Source organism: Abramis brama (genome assembly GCF_963993115.1).
Source record: "Abramis brama genome assembly, chromosome: 7".
In the NCBI taxonomy this organism is placed as follows: Eukaryota; Metazoa; Chordata; class Actinopteri; order Cypriniformes; family Leuciscidae; genus Abramis; species Abramis brama.
Genome location: NC_139969.1, coordinates 31,690,333 through 31,713,182, shown reverse-complemented (window position 1 = coordinate 31,713,182; position 22,850 = coordinate 31,690,333). Strand labels below are relative to the sequence as shown.

The 22,850-nt window shown below is 37.1% G+C and overlaps 2 protein-coding genes across 2 annotated transcripts; one reads left to right on the top strand and one right to left on the bottom strand.

Moving 5' to 3' along the window:
* Nucleotides 1-1,719: 1,719 nt before the first annotated feature.
* ptchd3b (patched domain containing 3b) lies at nt 1,720-7,924 on the top strand (the record flags this gene model as incomplete). The annotated part of the gene is made up of 4 exons (XM_084120946.1): nt 1,720-2,439; nt 4,049-4,170; nt 4,281-4,426; nt 6,396-7,924. The coding sequence occupies 4 exons, from the start codon at nt 1,720-1,722 to the stop codon at nt 7,922-7,924; spliced, it is 2,517 nt and encodes an 838-aa protein (XP_083977072.1).
* A 1,419-nt stretch (nt 7,925-9,343) lies between these two features.
* yme1l1b (YME1-like 1b) lies at nt 9,344-22,163 on the bottom strand. Its single transcript, XM_084119494.1, has 18 exons — nt 21,982-22,163; nt 20,686-20,811; nt 20,282-20,462; nt 19,026-19,118; nt 18,809-18,918; nt 17,902-18,052; nt 17,692-17,775; nt 16,082-16,255; nt 15,739-15,891; nt 15,434-15,566; nt 15,287-15,349; nt 13,911-14,023; nt 13,630-13,785; nt 13,390-13,541; nt 13,120-13,246; nt 12,879-12,952; nt 10,777-10,863; nt 9,344-10,661 (listed from the first exon to the last, which is right to left on the bottom strand). The coding sequence occupies exons 1-18, from the start codon at nt 22,012-22,014 to the stop codon at nt 10,512-10,514; spliced, it is 2,160 nt and encodes a 719-aa protein (XP_083975620.1). The 5' UTR covers nt 22,015-22,163; the 3' UTR covers nt 9,344-10,511.
* Between the last annotated feature and the right edge of the window lie 687 nt (nt 22,164-22,850).

The window sequence follows — 22,850 nt, the reverse complement described above, 5'->3', positions numbered from 1 at the left end:
TCCTCCTCCTCCTCCTCCTTGTCCTCCTTGTCCTCCTTGTCGTTCTCCTCCTCGTCTTACTCTTTCTCTGACTCTTTCCATTGTGCTTGAAGACCGATGAACTCACCTGCTGCTTTTTATAGTGCTTATACACCTGCTTATACACAGGTCAAATAGACCTATATTCAGCCTGTCCAATGGTTGATACAACACACACAAACAAACACACACACGCACACACACACACACACACACACACACACACACACACACAGAAACACACACACACAGAAACACACACACAAACACACTGCACAGGTCAAATAGACCTATATTCAGTCTGTCCAATGGTTGATACAACACACACAAACAAACACACACACACACACACACACACACAGAGAGAGAGAGAGAAACACACACACAGAAACACAAACACACACACACACACGCACACACACACACAAACACACACACACACACACACACACACACACACACACACACAGAAACACACACACAGAAACACAAACACAAAAACACTGCACAGGTCAAATAGACCTATATTCAGTCTGTCCAATGGTTGATACAACACACACAAACACACACACACAAACACACACACAAACACACTGCACAGGTCAAATAGACCTATATTCAGTCTGTCCAATGGTTGATACAACACACACAAACAAACACACACACACACACACACACACAGAGAGAGAGAGAGAAACACACACACAGAAACACAAACACACACACACACACACACACGCACACACACACACAAACACACACACACACACACACACACACACACACACACACACACACACACAGAAACACACACACAGAAACACAAACACAAAAACACTGCACAGGTCAAATAGACCTATATTCAGTCTGTCCAATGGTTGATACAACACACACAAACACACACACACACACACACACACACACAAACACACACACAAACACACTGCACAGGTCAAATAGACCTATATTCAGTCTGTCCAATGGTTGATACAACACACACAAACAAACACACACACACACAAACAAACACACACACACACACACACACACACACACACAAACACACACACACAGAAACACACACAGAAACACACACACAAACACACTGCACAGGTCAAATAGACCTATATTCAGTCTGTCCAATGGTTGATACAACACAGTATCCCACCGGTCACAATTGTGACCGATCATAAAACACACTTTTTCACACACTTTTCCATGAAAATTGCAAAAAATGATGATTGACTGTTTCAAAGGGATACTAATGACACATGATTTGGATATTTTTGTGTCTGGGAAAAATTTGGGATTAAATGGGTTAAGAATACAATTTCTCATTCTCAAGATGCAATTTATCTTAGAAGATCTCAGAATCTTTACCCATTTTCATTGTCGGCTACTTCAGAGGTCCATTGTTTCACTGGGAGCAAATTGCTCCACATTTACAGGAGGAATACCTGGATCACTGCTTCAGAAAATTGTTCCCTTTCAGAAGAAGCTCAGCCTATATTGATTATAGGTTTGAGAGGTCATTCTAGTGGAAATAGTTATCAACATAACAAAAGACAAAGCCTGAAGAGAACACTGTGTTCTTACATGTACTGTTCCCTGGAGAAATATGACCTGCTCTTTTGATGTTAGGCCTATATGTGTTCTAGTATCTCCTCAACACCAGATGTGCAGATGAGCTCTTAAGAAATCATGGTGTCCTACATCACAGACTGCATTGAAAAGCCCATCCGAATGTGTTTCGAAAGTCTCGGTAAGTTCGTAGGCCTTCACCCTTGGTGGTTTGTCACTTTACCACTGTTGGTGTCCGCAGGTCTCGGAGGAGGATTTTACTTTCTGAACGACCTGAAATCCAACGACATAGTGGAGCAGTTTACTCCGAAAAACGGCCGCGCTAAAGCGGAGAGGCGTTTCTTTCAAGAAACCTTTCCACAAATTGACTCGCAGTTTTCAATTATACGATTAAACACTGACGGGGTTTTTGCATCTTTGATATTCTCCTGTCAGACTAACATTCTCAGTGTTGCCGCACTAGAGGAGGTCATTCGCATCGATGGACAAGTTAGAGGAATCACCGCAACGCACGGCGCACAGACATTTGTGTTCTCCGATGTTTGCGCAACTGTGAATGGAACATGCAACTCTAATGTAATGCTTGATGTTCTACATTATAATGCCAGCAACATTCATCTAGTCAACATAACGTTTCCTGAGTACTGTCCGTCAGAATCCAAATGTCTCCACATGGGAAATGTCATCAGTAAGGTGGAGGTGGATCACAGTGGAGTTGTTCGAAGTGCCAAAGCAATGAGACTTTTCTATTACCTGAAAGAGAGCAATACTACACTGGGAGATGCCTGGCTTCAAGAGTTGATAGACTTACTCTCGAATGTAACGACCTCTGTAACTGAAGTAAGTAGGCTACCGTGTTAAATGTTTTTGTGGTTCATATTTGTTTGAGTCTGTGTGACCAATGTGTTAAGTCTTATTAATTTTTTTCTAATTTTCCAATAAATTCAATTCAAACTATACCCATTAAATAAATAAACAGGCTTTATGAAAGATTAATGGGTCAAATCTAAAAAACAGTCATGAACTTAATTGAAATAAAAATTTTACCTACTGAACAATTATGGAACATTAAATGTTTTGCATAATCACACATGAAAGTGCACTGTAAAAAATGATTTTTTGGTGAAGTAAATACTACTGGAAAAAAACAATGTAATTTACATGAAAAAGTTAGTTCAGGCAAGAACTAAAAAAACGAAGTAAATTCCATATCAGTAGGCTACTTAATTTCAAGCGAGTAGAAATGAAAGCGTAAATATCAACTCAATAAAATTAAGTAAAAATTACTCAGCTTTTCTGATACTGGGGTTCCCATCATGCAATGGACCTTGAATAATTAATGAGGTTAATTTTTCACTGGTTTCCAGCTGTATTTACACTGTTTTATCATTGCTTTTGTTGTCAGGATTAGTAACTTGCCATTTTGTGACATTTCGAGTACATTTTCTGCTCAAAATGACACATTAAAAACGATCCATCAAATGTTACCATCATTGTGTATTGTCTACCAAGTATTGAGGTCTTTGCATTCACATGATGCTTAACATCTGACATGCTGTAGTATAAATTACTTAGATAATCTAAGTAAAGCACATACTATAAATGACTGGTATAATTCAATATTATTGTTTGAGTGAAATGTAATGCAAAGGAAATTTCAACTAAATTGATATTAATCAACCTTTTACTAGCCAAGTTAAAATTACTTATTTTCTGTGTTACTTTCACTTAACTAGGTTAAGTAAAGTTTACTTAATTCCATATTCCAAGTAAATTTAACTTAAAGATTTCTAATTAAAGCTACTGATGAATATGTTTAGGTTTTTACTTGGCAAATCTTTGTAAATTTACTAGCATTTTCTGAGTAAAAAAAGTTGCCTAGCTTTTTTCAAGTAAATCCTACTCCAAATTTTTTTCAGTGTGCTTAATATATAGTGGCACCAAAAAGAAGACACTTCACACTTATGAATTGCATCGCATCATATAAAATCAAATGGCATCAGTAAAGTTTTTGTGAAATATTTTTTTGGATATAAGAATATATCTTTAATATAGGCCTAATAATGAATGCCAATTGGTTTGGGCATTCACACATTAATTTTGTATTTTGGGGGGTTCGCATACTGTGATTCTTAGTATAATCAAGGACTCTTCAGTATATGTGACTTTAATATTCAACAATATTATATCTACAATAACAATATCTGGCTGTACTGAACTGGACGATGACATAATTTTTTTGCAGAACTGCTTTATAGATTAAATTAACTAATTAAATAATTGATGATCTATACAACGAAACTAAATCAACACTGACTTCATTGCATCTTTTTGCCGTTATCACTGTAAAGCTGCTTTGAAACAATCTGTATTGTATAAAGTGCTATATAAATAAAGGTGACTTGACGTGACTTAAATGAAAGGTTTTAATTATATTTTTTCTTCTCAGATCTCCTATTTCACCTCCATGTCAAGACAACAGGAGTTTGAGAAGAGTACCCTATCTGTCACTGAACTTTTTGCAATTACTTACTTTCTTGCCATCTCATTTTCAATAATATCTTGCCTGAGGTTTGTGTAGTACCCAGTGTATTTTATTTCATGAACTGAAATATATTTCATAGATTGAAAGTCTTATATTGATTGCAAAAAGCTATACATTGTTTAATTTCACTCAACAGGTTTGACAATGTGAGGAATAAAGCGTGGGTGGCTTCTCTTGGAGTTTTTTCCACCGCACAAGCAGTGCTGTCCAGCTTCGGGCTGCTGTTACTCATGAATGTGCCATTTGTTATTACTGTGGCATCTTCTCCATTCCTGATTCTTGGTAAGATAATGTATCCACTCTGAAATGTTTATTATCTTTGCAGTTGGTGTTAGCAATGGTAAGACTGCAAGTTTGATTCCCAGGTAATGGATCTACTGATAAATAAATAAATAAAAATCGATCAGGGCATACTGGGGTAAGTTGTGCTACTGTGCAAGCATCTATAACATCAGGCCATAGAAATATGACTTGCCCATGTTAGAGGTAAGCTGTGTCATGTCAGTGGGGAAGTTGAGCAATTGGGGAATTAATTAAGTGAATAAATGAATTACATCTCAATAAATACTATTGTATATTGGACACAAACAATGGAACAGAATATTTGACTGTGAAACAACTTTTTAACTTTTGTTAGAATATTTGTAATAGTATGTCCTGCATTTGGAGGCGAAGCTCGCTATCACTATTAGATGACCCACTGGTATAGCTTATACCAAAACACCTGGCACACTTTACCCAAATGCTTCCATTTTGAGATTTATATTTTGAGACCAGGATAGATTTGAAATGCCATAATAGAACATACAGCTGAATGTGGTGAGTTCTTTTTAAATATATGGCCATGGGACAAAAAAATGTGATGGGTTAAAGGGATGGTTCACCCAAAAATGTAAATTCTGTCAGTAATTACTTACCCTCATGTCGTTCCAAACCCATAAGACTTTCGTTCATCTTTGGAACACAAATGAAGATCTTTTTGATGAAAAATGTCCAAATTCTCTGAAGAATCTTGAGCACTTTATATGATGAAAATATTTAATTTTATTCACATTGATCAGCGAACAAAAATAGAAGCTCAACCGAACCTGCTTGTTACCTTGCCAGAATAAACCTCATTGTTTCTCATGGAAGCTCAAACGTGCTGCATAACACGAGAATGAACCTCACTGGTTCTTGATGAAGCTCAAACGTGCTGCGTAACACGAGAATGAACCTCATTGGTTCTTGCAGAAGCTCAAACGTGCTGCGTAACACGAGAATGAACCTCATTGGTTCTTGCAGAAGCTCAAACGGGCTGCGTAACACGAGAATGAACCTCATTGGTTCTTGATGAAGCTCAAACGTGATGCGTAACACGAGAATGAACCTCATTGGTTCTTGCAGAAGCTCAAACGTGCTGCGTAACACGAGAATGGACCTCATTGGTTCTTGCAGAAGCTCAAACGTGCTGCGTAACACGAGAATGAACCTCATTGGTTCTTGATGAAGCTCAAACGTGATGCGTAACACGAGAATGAACCTCATTGGTTCTTGCAGAAGCTCAAACGTGCTGCGTAACACGAGAATGAACCTCATTGGTTCTTGCAGAAGCTCAAACGTGCTGCGTAACATGAGAATGAACCTCATTGGTTCTTGCAGAAGCTCAAACGTGCTGCGTAACACGAGAATGAACCTCATTGGTTCTTGCAGAAGCTCAAACGTGCTGCGTAACATGAGAATGAACCTCACTGGTTCTCACACGTCAAGCGAACATGCTTGAGCTTCTGTTTACCACAACTGATATGTGAGTTCATGAATGTTTACATGTGAGTAAAAGCCTAAACCAATCTGTTCATCATCATCATCTAAAGCAATCAAGTCTCTTCAGAAAATTTGGACTAAACCACTTAATTCATATGGATTAGTTTCACAATCTCTTTATGAATTTTTTGAAGCGCCAAAGTGGTAGTTGCGTAACTGTCAATGGAGGGACAGAAAGGTCTCAAATTTCATCAAAAAGATCTTCATTTGTGTTCCGAAGATGAACGAAAGTCTTACAGGTTTGGATCGACAAGAAAGTGAGTAATTAATGACAGAATTTTCATTTTTGGGTGAACTATCCCTTAAAGTGGGTGGCACATCTTATCCCACTCATTATAAGTCACATTGGATCAAATGGGTCCAAAGGCATAAATGCGAATGTAGCACCACATTTCACATCCTCCACAATTGACACATTTTCATTTCAAGATGTGAAACTGTTTTTTAGGAATCGGTATCGATGACATGTTTATCATGATCTCCAGCTGGCAACGGACCAACATTCAAGACACAGTGCCAGACCGCATGGCTGAAACCTACAGGGAGGCAGCCATTTCCATTACTATCACCACCCTGACTGACGTGCTAGCCTTCTACCTCAGCTACGGGAACCCCTTTGGATCCGTTCAGTCTTTCTGTCTGTATGCGGGAACGGCCATCTTGTTCTGCTACTTCTATAACATCACTTTCTTTGGAGCTTGTCTGGCTCTGAATGGCAGAAGGGAGGGGGCGAACAGGCACTGGTTGACTTGCATGAAGGTCCCAGAGGAGGTCCCACCAGGACGGTCCAAAGCGTACACTGTCTGCTGTGTCGGAGGATCTTACAACCATGACACAGGAACCGAGGAAGAGCACCCAATGACAATGTTCTTTAGGAAGTACTATGGACCATTTTTGACAACAATTTGGAGTAAAGCAATAGTAGTTTTTTTCTACTTAGTATACATAGCTGTTAGTGTATATGGTTGCCTGCAGCTTAAGGAAGGCATTGATCTCAAGAACCTAGCACTTGATAAGTCCTACATCGTCCAATACTATGAGGCTGAGAAGACATACTTTCGTTATAATGGTCCAAATGTAATGTTAGCCGTCAATGGCACATTTCCATATTGGGAGGAGAATGAACGTAATCAACTTGAGTCCTGTATTATGCAATTCCAGGAGCTGGATTCTGTCAAGAACTTGTCGACATCTTGGCTTCACTCCTATGAAAAGTATGCAGAGCAACATGGAAGTAACATCAGCACAGAAGCTACATTTAAAGCACTTCTGTATCAGTTTCTGGACCACCATCCAATGCTCAAACAGGATGTCAACATAACCAATAACAACATAGCCGCTTCACGTCTGTTTCTTCAGACGATTGTTCAGAACTCCACAGAGAAGAACATGTTGAACTCACTACGGAAGACAGCAGAGAGCTGCCCGTGTCCGTTGTTGGTCTACCATCCGGCCTTCATATACCACGATCAGTATACTGTAATAGGGCATGTCACTCTTCAGACCATCACAATGGCAACCGCAGTAATGCTGGCTATCTCCCTTGTGTTGATTCCAAATCCTCTTTGCGCCTTGTGGGTGGCCTTTGCCATCGCTTCAGTCATTTTGGGAGTCACCGGCTTCATGGCTCTGTTAAACATTAGCCTTGATTCAATCTCCATGATTAACTTGGTCATTAGCATCGGTTTCTCCGTGGACTTCTCCGCTCATATCTCCTACACGTTTGTGTCCAGTACTAAGCCCGACGTGAACGAGAGAGTTGTGGAGGCGCTGACGCACCTGGGCTACCCCATACTTCAAGGGGCTCTTTCTACAATTGTGGGTGTGGTGGTGCTTTCAGCTTCCAGTAGCTACATATTCAGAACGCTCTTCACCATCGTCATGCTAGTCATTGCTTTCGGGCTGCTTCATGGCATTGCTTTTATTCCAGTTTTTCTAACTTTCTTTGGATTTTGCCACAAGTTACGGCAGCACTGAATTTAAATCTTTCAGTATAATTGTAAAATTAATATTTTACTGAATAAAAAAGGGAAAAAATATATTTTTGGAAAATTACTTTTTAAAGACCTTGGAAGCATGTCTAAACTATTTGTTTGTGCTGTGAACAGTAAGCAGATTTCATTTTTCAAATGGTTTCCATGTATATATTACTTTAGAAATATGTGCACATTGTAAAAAATGATTGTAACTGTAATTTAAAGTCAGCAACTGTATGATTACAAGAATTTAAAAACCTGTACATAACTTTTCTCTTACAGTTATGAATGATCATGATAAGCGGGCGCTTGAAATGGTTTCAAATTTAACAAAACAAGCTTTAAAAATAAGCTAAAATCAAGATGCAAACTGATATCTGTAGAGAAGTTAAAGGATCAGGGAAGAAGGAGGCGGGAACCAGCGAACGTTTAAACACTTTAATAATCACAAAACAAAGTAAAAGAGGCAGCCCCTCACGGTCGACTGCCATACACACATAAACAAAACATAACTGTCCAGGCCTGGTCCTCTCTCATCCTTCACTCCTTTTATGCTTCCGAAGCTCCTCCGTGAGATACGAGGCTAGTGAGGCGCGCAGGTGACGCTCATTATCAATCACGCCACTGGTCTCGCTCCGTTCTCACGGCTCTCGGCCTCGTCCTGCTTGCCACGATATCATATTTCTTATTTTCATTTGTTCCCTGAACATTTTTTATTGAAGAACCAGGTTTCCCAAATTGTTCGGAAAAACTGCTAAGAGATGGACTTTTAAAGTGTGATTTGTAGACCTGGAAAAGCTATGCAAATTAGTAAAATCTTAAAAAAATAAAACTCATGGAAATGTTTAATTATTAAGATTTTTCTAGTTATTTCAAGCTCTAAAATATTACATCAGGTAGAATATGATAATAAATTGCAATTTGTGATAAAAAAAAATAATAATACTCACAAATGATTGGAAAAGTCATTGATCACTAAGAGTGTAAACCCTGAAAAACATTGTTATTTTAATATATTTTATTATAATTATTTTAATAAATTGCCTCCAAGTTTATGTAAATAAAACACAACAAAAGCAGATCGTTATTTCAGAGGAGGTACCAGAAATCTCTTGGCTGACATAAAGGACCTTAAAATATAGTCTCGGACAATTTAGGGGCCTTAGAGCCAAAAAGTTGATAAGTACTTCCTTAAATCATGTGCATTCTAAAGGAGAGGCTCTTTTAATTTGGGCAAGTGGGAAAACAGTTAGCAACATGCTAAAAAACACTACCTAGCAATATACTATATTGTGGCACCAACTTTTGCATCACTCACACGTTCTTCAGAAAATAGAAAACCTAGTTTGCATTTGTTTGGTTGTGTAAAATGATAATGTTCTGGCAATGCAGAGATTGTCAAAGTACATGAAAATAACAATTATGCAGAGTTTTATTATGTTTCCTTTATTCAGTTCAGCTCCCGTTCATTATTAAATGTGCAATAGCATCAACCGAAAAATAATTTTAAATGACAAAGCAGGCAAAAAATCTGACTAAAATCAATTTATACACTTATATACAATGATTTAATTTTCAATTTTATTGATTACAAATATTTACTGTATGTACACAACTAAAATGAGCTTGGATAAAAGGCAAACATACATGGAGGCAAGGTAAACTCATAGATGAATATGCTGTACATGAATAAATAATATGCAGAATAAAGCTGAATAAACCCAATGTAACCACTGGAACCCGAGAAACAAACATCAAATCTGAATGAATATTTCATTTTGGTCTTCCTTCTGTTTCATGATTGGTGTGTATAACCAAACTGATGGAAGACAGGAAGCATTTAAACCTCGTGTGATATTCCAGATTGTATAAAAATAGTCTTGTGTAGTTCATGAAAGTGCAGAAACAGAGCATGAACTACAGGAGTTTATTGATCACCGTGAAGTTGATCTAGGAAACATCTTGTCAGAAAGGTTATCTAATAACATACTGGGGTTCTATGTATAAACAAAAAGTGACTAAAACTGTTCTGAAGCAGCATTGTTCACAAGCAGATATGATCAAATGCATCACATAAACATGTTTCAGTACCAAAGGGCTTTGAAACATTCCACAGTCCCTCAGTGAGAAAATACATTCCCCTACATTTCTCAAAGGCCACCATGAAACACACACTTAGTCTGGCTCAGACAACTAGGTCAAAAATGGTAGACCAGTGATTGTTCCTGACTTTATGGTAAACTGAACTATCACTTACAGCTTGAGGATTTATTCAAAATGAGTTTCTGCTTCACTATAAATAAGGAAGAACCTACAGTTAACGGTACAGAAAAAACCTGAAATATACTAAATGAGTTGAATTCTCACAAGATCAGTTTCTTTGGAAATAAAAAGTCCACGGAGGTGTTTGTGTTACACCTTCCTTATTAGCATGTAAAATTGAAACTAATTTCAATTCAGAGATCTGGCTAAAAAAAAAAACAATACAATTTTAGCAATGGGGAGAGTAGGCCTACCAAGCTCTTGGTTGCATATGTACATTTATGTCTTTTAGGGTTCCATTGTCCGTTTCTTGGTCCTGGTGACCTTCATCTGCCTTGAGGGTCTAATGCCTTTCCCTCCAAGACCAACTGGATCTCTTTGGCATCCAACGTCTCATACCGCAGTAAAGCCTCGGCCAGATTTTTGTGCTCTTTAGCTCGGGACTTTAAAAGCACTTTAGCACGCTCGTAGGAATCCTAGAAGCAAGCAAACAAACATGAGAGTCAAAAACTCCGGTAGTCAGTGTGAATCAAATGCTTCATTACTGATGTGTTAGTAGAGAGGACAGAGTTCGATCAGAAGAGAGTTTACCCTCAGAAGTATCCTGACTTCCTGTTCAATGGCCGCCTGCGTTTCTGGGCTCTGCTTGGTGAGGTCAGCGTATGTCATGACGCCCAACTATTATACAAGAGAAGATAGATAGATTGTTTTATTTAATGCCATGTCAGCATCTAAGGCTATTTTCATACAGAAATACAAATATCATATAAATACAATAAAACCAAGCAAACCAACACAAGTCATATTATATATATATATATATATATATATATATATATATATATATATATATATATATATATATATAAATAAAAAAATAAAAAAAAAGAATATATATATATTCTTTTTTTTTTTTTTTTTTTACATATGATACAAAAATCCAACACCTTTTCAGGCATAATCTTACTAAATAAGTCCTTAAGTGAAATAACTTAATAAAAGAGCATTCTACTTGTACTGAACCCAGGACAGTCCAATAATATATGTTTAACAGAGAGGGGAATCTTACAAAACATGCATAAAGTTGGGTCTTCACCTTTAAGCAAAAAAGCATGGGTCAAACTTGTATGACCTATACGACATCTGGTGAATACATACAAGAGAAGTCCAACAAGTAGCAAGTTAACATGTTTCTAAGCTATTAATGAAATACACAAGTTTTAAGACTAGGGTTCCACCGGAAAGACCTAGGGGTGGGTTGGTTGGTTGCTAGGGTATCCGTGGAAATTTTTATTATTTAACAATTTTTCCCATTTCACTTTGTTTTACTAAGACTGGTGGGAATTCGTGAGATTAATCACAACTATTTTATTCTATTTTAGGCAATTGCAGATGCTATTTTAACTACAGGGTGGGCCATTTATATGGATACACCGTAATAACATGGGAATGGTTGGTGATATTAAAGTCCTGTTTGTGGCACATTAGTATATATTAGTACACACCACCCATCTTGAGGAGTTTGCCCCCTCACATATACTAATGTGCCACAAACAGGACTTTAATATCACCAACCATTCCCATGTTATTACGGTGTATCCATATAAATGGCCCACCCTGTAGTTTTAGTACAGTGCCAATATAAAAGCTAATTATACAACTTAATTATAAAGCACCCAGCAAAATACACAAAAATGGGTAAAATTTGATGGTGCTTTCAACCGTTACAGTATTATATAGAAATACTACAGTTTACAATATACACTAGAGCTGCACGATTCTGGATAAATTGAGGATTTTTTCACAAGAATAGAGATCAAAATAGAGATCACGATTCTGAACGGATAATTAAACAATATAACGTAATTTACTAGAGGTTCTGACAAAATATTAATTGCTACAGTCGATTTAAAATAATATATGTTTATTTTTTTTACTATATTATATATTAATTTGAATTAATTATTAAAAAAATCAGTTTGATCGAACGGTTCACTCATAAATTGAATGAATGATTTAATGACAAATACTAACAGTCACTACTGGTTTTAAGATGTAATTGATACAATCTTTATTTGAAGCATCTTTCTTTTATTTTGATAGCTTCCGTAGACATCAGTGTTTATATCCGACCTATAAACATTTATCCCAGTACTTCTGTGATAATACGAATTATTGTAAGACAGAAATAATTATATTATTTGTGAAGCTGTTTCATACCTATTAACATGACAACTGCTCTCTCTGGGCCAACGCAGATTTGAACGTTCGCTGTGATCGTACTTGTCAAAGGATTAATAGACACTGGTGAATCATTGTCATTTGGGAATAAGATCGCGTGGGTGTTTGAATCGAGATCACAATCTTTCAACCATTAATCATGCAGCTCTAATATACAGTAAACTGTTTTTTTGATTTTACTTTTGATGGATTCTGGAAATTGAAACTGCCTTATCCGTGAAGGCTAAATGTGATTCTGCCTTGGAATATATGTCAAATCTTTGAAGGCAGATTCATTATCACTAACATAAACTACCTTATAGAAGATTTTGAAACGGGTATTAAAAAGAAGAACTCTGAACTCTGTAGTTTTACAATATTTCTGCACCTTTTATCATTTATACCTTTAAGTCTGGCTGGATGCCTGAAACCATATTTCAGCACCCAGAGATGATCAGATAAACATGACAAACCTTTTCACTCATTCCAAATCTGGTCACCATCATTTTTGCAATTTTTGTAGCACTGTCAAAATCACTTGATGCTCCTATATGAAAACAACAAAACATTACACGGATAAAACTCGGTGCCCTCTTAGGTATTTGCATAATATGAAGTACAATAAACATTCCATGTACTTACAGCCGGGTCACTCAAATGTAATCAATAATTGAAATACACCGCAATACCAGAGCAAACAGTCCTGCCACCTACCAGTAGTGATATTTTCACTGCCAAAAATGAGCTCCTCCGCCACTCGGCCGCCCATGCTGACGTCCATCTGAGCCAGAAGCTGAGCACGAGTTTCACTCCAGCGGTCACTCTCTGGAAGCATGGACACCTACAGAGAAGAGCAAAGACTGGATCTAAATCAAGACTCGTAAATAAAACTCAGAGCTCATATCTCTAAGAAGTTCAACCCATAGGTGAACACACAAGGCCTCTCAAGCTTTAAATTCTGATGATGAATTAGCATGTACTCACGTGACCCAAAGTGGGGCCTCTCGGCATAATGGTGGCTTTATTTATGGGCATGGCGCCTTTGGTGTAGTATGCAATAATAGCATGGCCTGACTCGTGGTACGCTGTAATTTCTTTATTCCTCTGATCAATCTCTGCACTCTTGCGTTCTGGGCCTGAGGAGGGAGCAAGTGAATGGAAAACTCACGGTATTCATTCATCCTGAGCAAAGTTTATCATGCAAAATGAGTTAGAGGCACTTACCCATCAGTATTTTGTCCTTAGCAAACTCCAGCTCCTTCATGGTCACCATGTCTTTCCCGTCCACAGCGGCCCGAAGAGCAGCTTGATTCACAAGATTCTCCAGCTCGGCACCGGAGAACCCCACTGTTCCTCTAGCAATGACCTCTGCCTCCACAGCTAATGTCCAGAAAAGACAACAATCCTACTTTACTTGCTGTATTATTACCTTTTTTTTTACCGTACAACATTAACAGTTTAGAATCTTGTAAGTTTAAGAAATGAGTATTTAACATGCCACTCACCAGAGTCTACTTTAATTTTTTTAAGGTACCACTTGAGGATTTCAGTGCGGCCCTTCACATCCGGTCTGGGGACGGTGACCTGCATATCAAAACGGCCTGGCCGGATCAGAGCGCTGGGGAACAAGACAGCATTCAGATTCAATCCACATTGATTTGTATAGCGCTTTTCACAATACATATCGTTTCAAAGCAGCTTTACAGAAAATGCATGTCTACATTACAATTTGGAGTGATCTGTCATCAGAGGTGACTGTGTCAAGTTATGTATTTCAGAAATGTGCATATACAAATCACACAGTTAGCTAATAATGTATTAATTTCAACAGATCTTCTGACCAATCAGCAACATTGTATGAGAAATAACCCCAACAAACTCAGACATACAGACCCTTTCCAAAAAATTTGAATATCATGGAAAAGTTTATTTATTTCCATAATTCCATTCAAAACGTTAAACTTCCATAGATTATAGATTCAGGGCCCACAACTTAAACGATTTCAAGTATTTAGTTGTTTATTTGTACATAATTTGGGCTTCCAGCTCATAAAACCCACGAAAACTATAACATGAAATCACACAGTAATTACACAGTGATACCATGGTCATGGAACCAGGTTTTGGTTCTTTTGGCAGTGTGGGCAGGTGCAAATCCTGCTGGAAAATGAAGTCAGCATCTCCATAAAGCTTGTCTGCTGAAGGAAGCATGAAGTGCTCTGAAAATGTCCTGGTAGACGGCTGCGTTGAGTGGACAGCACAGTGGACCAACACCAGCCGATGACATGGCTCCCCAAACCAACACAGACTGTGGAAACTTCACACTGGACTTCAAGCATCTTGGATTGTGTGCCTCTCCATTCTTCCTCCAGACTCTGGGACCTTGGTTTCCAAATGAGATGCAAAATTTGCTCTCATCAGAAAAGAGGACTTTGGTCCACTGTGCTTTATTAAATCCAGAGTCAACGCAGCCGTCTACCAGGACATTTTCAGAGCACTTTGTGCTTCCTTCATTTTCCAGCAGGATTTGCACCTGCCCACACTGCCAAAAGAACCAAAACCTGGTTCAATGACCATGGTATCACTGTGTAATTACTGTGTGATTTCATGTAATATTCTCATTTTTTTAAATCCTGTTTTCGTGGGTTTTATGAGCTGGAAGCCCAAATTATGTACAAATAAACAACTAAATACTTGAAATCGTTTAAGTTGTGGGCCCTGAATCTATAATCTATGGAAGTTTAACGTTTTGAATGGAATTATGGAAATAAATAAACTTTTCCATGATATTCTAATTTTTTGGAAAGGGTCTGTATAGATCTTATTATGTATCGTAAACCAACCCTTTAGTATTTAGATGTTTGAAAAGAAATCTACATACGTATCCAAAGCTTCCGGGAAGTTTGTTGCTCCGATTATGATGACGCCTTCATTTGGCTTAAACCTGCAGATGTTAAACACCAAAGGTTAGTGATCACAAACTTTCCACTGGAACGCAGTCATCAGTTCTTTAGGTTGCATGGCTCACCCATCCATCTCTGCCAGAAGCTGATTGATTGTCTGTCTAGAATAGGGGTGCATGGGAGACTCAATCCTCTTTCCTCCAACACTATCCAGCTCATCAATGAAGATAACACAAGGAGCGTTAGCTTTAGCTTCCCCTAGAGGACAAATGCAGGAGAACTGCTTTAACATCTGTAGCAGTCATGCAATCATTCATAAGGCTTTTGGCTACTTTCACATTCACAGAACTCAGAATCAGGCACATAGTATGGCCTACATGATCTAACAATCATGCTGGAATTGTGATTTAGAGTGGCACTATGTACTCACTGAAAAGGTTTCTGATACGACTGGCACCAACCCCAACAAACATCTCATCAAACTCGGAGCCAGATGCGTAGTAGAATGGCACATCTGCCTCGCCCGCCACGGCACGGGCCAACAGGGTCTTTCCTGTACCCGGAGGCCCAACCAACAAGATTCCTGGAAAAAACACACAAGTTAATGTTGTAGGAAACCTAAAGCTGCCAAAAAGAATCAGTGTGGAATTTTGTTTAAGAATTAAACTTTTGATTGGAGAAAAATTTGGTGAGTAAACAATGGTACAATTTATATAGAACTATTTATTTAAATGGTTCTGGCTTGGAGCCTTTTGTCAAACGCGAGTTCTTGCCTTTAGGCAGCTTTCCTCCCAAAACGGTGAACTTCTGAGGGTTGCGGAGAAACTCCACCACCTCCTGCAGCTCGTTCTTGGCCTCTTCCGCACCCTTCACATGCTCGAAGGTGACGTTCTTCATCTGGACAGGGTCCACCGCCGAGTCCAGGCCTGATGTGGTTCGGAATCGCACTGTCCGGAATGGTTACATTATAGTTCACACTCCAAACACACACACACACAGCAAGCACTAGGGGCAAGCCAGCTTAAGTAAGCATTACTAACGGTTTTCAATCCAAGCCAAAACTTTAAACTAGAGCAGCACGATTCTGGATAAATTGAGAATCACGATTTTCTTGTTTCAAACAGAGATCACGATTCTCACACGATTCTGAATAGACAACTAAACAAAATAACGTTCTGACAAAATGTCAACTGCTACAGTCTATTTAAAAATGTAAAAAAATCAGCTCGAATGAATGATTCAATGACTCACTCATAATGACATTAAACATAATGACATAATGACACTCATAATGACATTAATTTTTAAACAATTAAAAATTGTTTAATTACTGGATGAATTGTGTTTTTAACAAATCCCTTGAATGAATGATTCAATGACTCTCTTAAAAAGACTTCACTTGTTTCATTGCTGGATAAATCAGCGTTTTTGAACGAATCTCTTGAATAATTCAATGACAAAAACATGTTTTAACAGTCACTTGTCGCCACCTACTGGTGTAACGATGTAATTGATTCGATACAGGTTTAATAGACAGGCGTATATTTGTTGTTTAGGAATGAGATCGCGTGGGTGTTTGAATCAATATCGCAATCTTTTAGCGATTAATCGTGCGGCTCTACTTGAAACCTCTCAAATGATTCAGATTTTACATTCAAACAATTGGCAAACTTGGCACACAGGACATAAACTATCTGCTTGCTAAGTCACGACATATCAAATGCGTTTTCCGGGTCCAAGCCTCCACTCCATTTCAATAGAGAGTACGATCTCAAGAGTCGTTAATGAGCACTATTTATTTATTTATTTAAAGCGACATTTAAGCTAAGCTTGTACTCTACAGTCTCCGGGCTCATGATGTCCTGGACACCACTATTTTAACGATTCATAAAAGATGAATCACTGTCTGGCCATCTGAGATTTAGATATGGAGATAAAGGTTAGGATCATGATTTTTCTTTTTTGGTAGTATTACAGCACAGCACACTTGAGTGTATATTGGCAGCATTCGCTGTTTATGTTGGCATCTGATAGAGCATTTGGACCCAGAATTGATGTAAGACTTAACAAGCAGATACTCAACTTTAGGGCTGGAAAACACAACATGACTTAAAATGAACACTATGTCATACACTTGTCGACTTTGCAAAATGGTTACGGAGAAAAACTGGGCATCATGTACTAAATGACTCAAGATCCAACAATAGCAGACTTTCAATCCATTCCCAAAACAACAAACTCAGTTATTTTTACCTATCATACACCATTCGATTTTCTGCGAAATCTGTCAAATTTGTCAAAACACAAATCTGATGTGTAGTGCATTTCAGCCTTTAGTTAGAGAGGCAAATCAGACATGCAGAAGTTTCTTTGGAACATTTACCTGATAAGAAAGGTGTTTTTGAGAGTCCATACAAGCCCAACAGCAAAAGCACCAATAGTATCAGTCGCATCCTCCTTAGTGACTCTATTGAAGATGATGACATATGTTTTTTATACAATAAATAATGAGAAAGGAAACACCCATATCAAGCTGAAAACCTTCTATCATTCATTCACAATTCATCATTTGTTATTGATTAAGACGACGTGCCTTGTGTTCTCTGTGTTAGGGCCTGAGCTTTAAGGAAGCCCTCAGCAAAACCAGTCTTAAAAGCATCATGTTGCCCATCAGGAATATTTTTGTTTTTAAGGAGCTTGTCCAGAGTTTCAACATCTGGCCCTTTGTCTCGTGTGAGGAAACCCTAATGGACAAAAATATAAATGACATTGTAACACCAATATAAACTTTAGCAAATATACATTTACAATGCAGTGAAAACATACTAAAGCATTATATTTGCAATCAAGCAATACAACCAAAATTGTCATAATTTACTCGTCCTCATGCCGTTCCAAAACCTGTAACCTATGTATTAATTTCTTCTGTGGAAATCAAAAGGAGGGCTTTTAAATATGGTTACATGCAATTAAGAAAATGGCTTATTCCAGGGATTGTGCAAAAAGCACAGTTCTGAAACATCATGTAAATGTTGTTTTTCTTTACGCTGTTTAAAGGGATAGTTCACCCAAAAATGAAAATTCTGTCATTAATTACTCACCCTCATGTCGTTCCAAACCCGTAAGACCTTGGTTCATCTTCGGAACACAAATTAAGATATTTTTTATGAAATCTGAGAGGTTTCTGACGCCTCCATAGGCAGCAATGTCATTGCAACTGTTTGGAACGACAGTAATTAATGACAGAAATTTCATTTTTGGGTGAACTGTCCCTTTAAGGGAGTTACGACATCTAGGTTTCTGCAGGGAATGACTCTCATGTGGTCATATAGTTGAAATATTTTGAAGAATTGTCACCCACAGAAGAAAAAGTCATACATTTTTGGAAGGATATGAGGGAGAGAACATCATGAAAATGTAAATTTTTGGGTGCATCTCTTCATGGAAATAAACACATCAGGCTAATAATATCATTCCACAGGAAGCACTGTGTGGGTGACCTTCATAAACGATGGTGTAAATCCCTCAGGCTCGGCTGAACTGTCTAAGCCTCCCTGTAGACGCCGTGTTTTGGACTTCAGAGTTTTAAAGCCTCGATTTTGGACCAACACTGAAAAACACAATTACAATTCGATGAACATGAGCGGCCAACACAGATTATAATTTTAAAATGATGCTGCCTGTTGTGACGACTGAATAATAAACTGTACACATTACATGGCAAATATTGGAGATCTGTACATAGTGTTTGGAGAGGTGACTTGTTTTGCCTGGAGAAGACAGGAGTAACACCACCCATTCTGGAAAATCCTGAATAAGAGAGAAGAAATTAATCTGTTAATTCATCAGACGAATATGGAAGCTTGCTTCCGCCATGGAATAAAACATTAAAAAGGTAATGCGACTTTTTATCTCACAATTCTGACTTTTTCACGTAAAGTCAGAATTGCGTGATATAAAGTCAGAATTGTGTGATATAAAGTCACAATTGTGTGTTATAAAGTCAGAATTGCGTGATATAAAGTCACAATTGTGTGTTATAAAGTCAGAATTGCATGATATAACGTTGCAATTGTGTTATAAAGTCAGAATTGCATGATACAACGTCGCAATTGTGTGTTATTAAGTCAGAAATGCGTGATATAATGCCGCAATTGTGTGTTATAAAGTATATGAATAATTTTTTATATTTAGAGAAATAAACTCGCAATTTGGAGTTTATTAAATGCAATTTTTTTTCTCAGAATTGCAGGTTTATATCTCGCAATTCCGACTTTATAACACTCAATTGGGAGATATGAAGTCAGAATTGCGAGATATTAAGTCGCGATTGCATGATATAGTCACAATTGTGTGTTATAAAGTCAGAATTGCGTGATATAACGTCGCAATTGTGTTAAAAAATGTCAGAATTGCGAGATATTAAGTCAGAATTGCGAAATATTAAGTCAGAATTGCGTGATATAAAGTCACAATTGTGTGTTATAAAGTCAGAATTGCGTGATATAAAGTCACAATTGTGTGTTATAAAGTATATGAATAATATCTTTTATTTAGAGAAATAAACTCGCAATTTGGAGTTTATTAAATGCAATTTTTTTTCTCAGAATTACGTTTATATCTCGCAATTCCGACTTTATAACACTCAATTGCGAGATATATGCGTGTTCTAAAGTATTTTTCCCTTAGAATTTGACTTTTTATCTCGCAATTGCGACGTTATATCACACAATTCTGACTTTATATCTCGCAATTCTAAGAAATAAAGTCGCAATTATCTTTTAAAATGTTTTATTCTGTGACGGAAACAAGCTTCCATAGATAAGAGATTCATCATGAGAAAGCTGAACAATCAAATAAATAGCCTAAATAGTCAAGGTTTCAAAAGATTCAAGATTACAAAATAAAAGAAAATCAACAAAGCGTCTGATTTACGTCTTTGGTTCAGGTTTCGAGAAAGCGAAGTGTCTCACCATGTTTGTTGTGAAAGAAAGAATCTGAGGAGAGATGGGAAGTCCTCCAGATGTTTGTCTCGGTCCTCGGTCGTGATGGCGAGTCCTGCTGAGAAACACGGGGCAGAAGCTTCTCCACCAGCTCATCTAGCTGACCGACTCCTAGATCTGTCAGACCCAAATCCCTGAGCGTCAGTGACGGCTTCCCAGCGCAACACCACACACGCAGGATTTAAAGAGGAGAAACAGTTAAGCTTCAGAACAGCACACTTCATTTAAAAGCTGATAACATTCAACTGATCCGTTTTAGGAGCACACTTCCATAACAAAGCTAATGATTGGAAGGAACAGAGGGAAAACAGCACCAATAACCTACATGTGTACAATATATATATATATATATATATGATGTTAAATGTAATCACCTCTGTGCTGTTCAGCTCTTGTTCTGGGCTGTTCTCTCTGTGTTTGTGCTTGACTGAAGTGTTGCTGCTCACTGAACCCGTCAGAGAGTGCAGAGCGTTGATGAGGTGACTCAGCTGGACTGTTACCTGACAAAAACACAGCAAAACCAAAGCATTTCTTCTTTAATGTCCTGGGAAATAATTTTTTTTTTTTTTTTTTTTTAAACATTATTTATGCATGTTAGGGTAACATCAAAACTGTCCTGGACACCAGGCCTTCAACATAAGTTTTTTTTTTTTTTTTTTTAAATATGCTTTTCAAATGCTGTTTAAAAGATTAGATTTGATAGATTTACCCTTGACTCGGCCCAGGGTAAAGTTTCAATCTCAAAATATGAAATTCATACAAAATATGATGATTTAAACCATTTTTATTTTTAGATTCATTATCATTTTATTAATATTTTGAATTAGCTTTTAGTTTTATATTTTTAGTTATGCTGATTTTAGTTTAATTTTGTTATGTGCTTATGTCATTTTATTTAAAGTATTGCTATTTAGGTTTAATTTAATTATACTTCAGTTTTAATTTAATTTTATTTATTTCCAGTTAATAACTTCAAGTACTTCAACTTAAATGTATTTCTGTTTATTGCCAAAGGAACATTTCTCAATTTATTTAGTTTAAATTGTTCAACTAACATTTATATTTATAATAACCCTGATTTCACCTACAGTTTTGCCCATAATGAAAGTTTTATACAAAATTAGTGTACTTGTTTATCAAGGAAACAGCATCAGTAGAACTGAGTAGATTGAAATGTAATAAATGTGGAATGTAGTAGTATTTTTAGTTTTACAATATTATTTAACTGTGTGCTTTTAGCTATAAAATTATTCTAAGCAATTTATTCTAAGCAATTATTTACATTTAAGTCGATTATGAAAACATAATTTCCACAACTGAATCTATTAAACATAATAATATACTATTTAACTCATCTGAGACATTGTGGTGGATTAAATATTCATGACTTTTCATGGAAAAATACTCTTGTGTTATAATGTTATGATCATACAATCAATAATAAACACGACCTATCAATAACACTGTAATCAAGTCAGCTGCAGCAATAATGACTAATAATATGAGACATGTCGTTGACTTTTCAGCGTGATGTTTAAAAGCTATTCTCTCAAATCTTGAGATTACAGACACACAGTTCTGATGTAAGTTAATAAGTGCTAGCTAACCAGCTAGCCTGCGTACATGGAAAGTTATGAAACGAGCTGTCCTTAACAAATGTGATTTGATACCTGTGGCTGTAGGGAAGTAGAAAGAGAAAACATTTCCGATTAGCTGATGACAAACTCTTTTGGACAACGTGAGTTTACTGATTTGGAGTTACATGTAATGTCCTCCACCGGTGTCCCCTCTTCCGTTCAACTAGCCTCGCTGAAACTGCGGACTGCGGAGACTCACCAGCATTACATTATTCAACATCCGGCATGGGGGGTGACAAAATAAAAGTCTTAAAGGGATACTCCAATTTAAAATGAAAATTCTGTCATCATATACTCACCCTCATGTTGTTTCAATCCTGTATGAATTTCTTTCTTATGCTGAACAGAAAGGAAAATATTTAGAAGAATGTCAGTAACCAGACAGTTTCTGGTACCATTGACTTCCATTTTTTTCCTACTATGGAAGTCAATGTTACCAGAAACTGTCTGGTTACTGACATTCTTCTAAATATCTTCCTTTCTGTTCAGCAGAAGAAAGAAATTCATACAGGTTTGAAACAACATGAGGGTGAGTATATGATGACAGAATTTTCATTTTAAAGTGGAGTATCCCTTTAACTGCTGCGTTGCCCAATGCCTACTATCCTGTTGCCTTGTCATCATAATTTACTCATCTTCAAATCTCTATGCATTTCTTCTTCTGCAGAATTAATCTTGGGGTTAACTTTAATGTTAATTTATATGTTTATTCATTCTTTATTCTTAATGATACATCAAATTTATACAATTTATCTTAACAATGTCAATAATTCCATCCCTTTATCTTTGATCATGACAAATTTAGAACAAGTATTTGATACACTGCCGATTTTGCAGGTTTTGCCACTTACAAAGCATGTAGAAGTCTGTAATTTTTATCATAGGTACTCTTCAACTGTGAG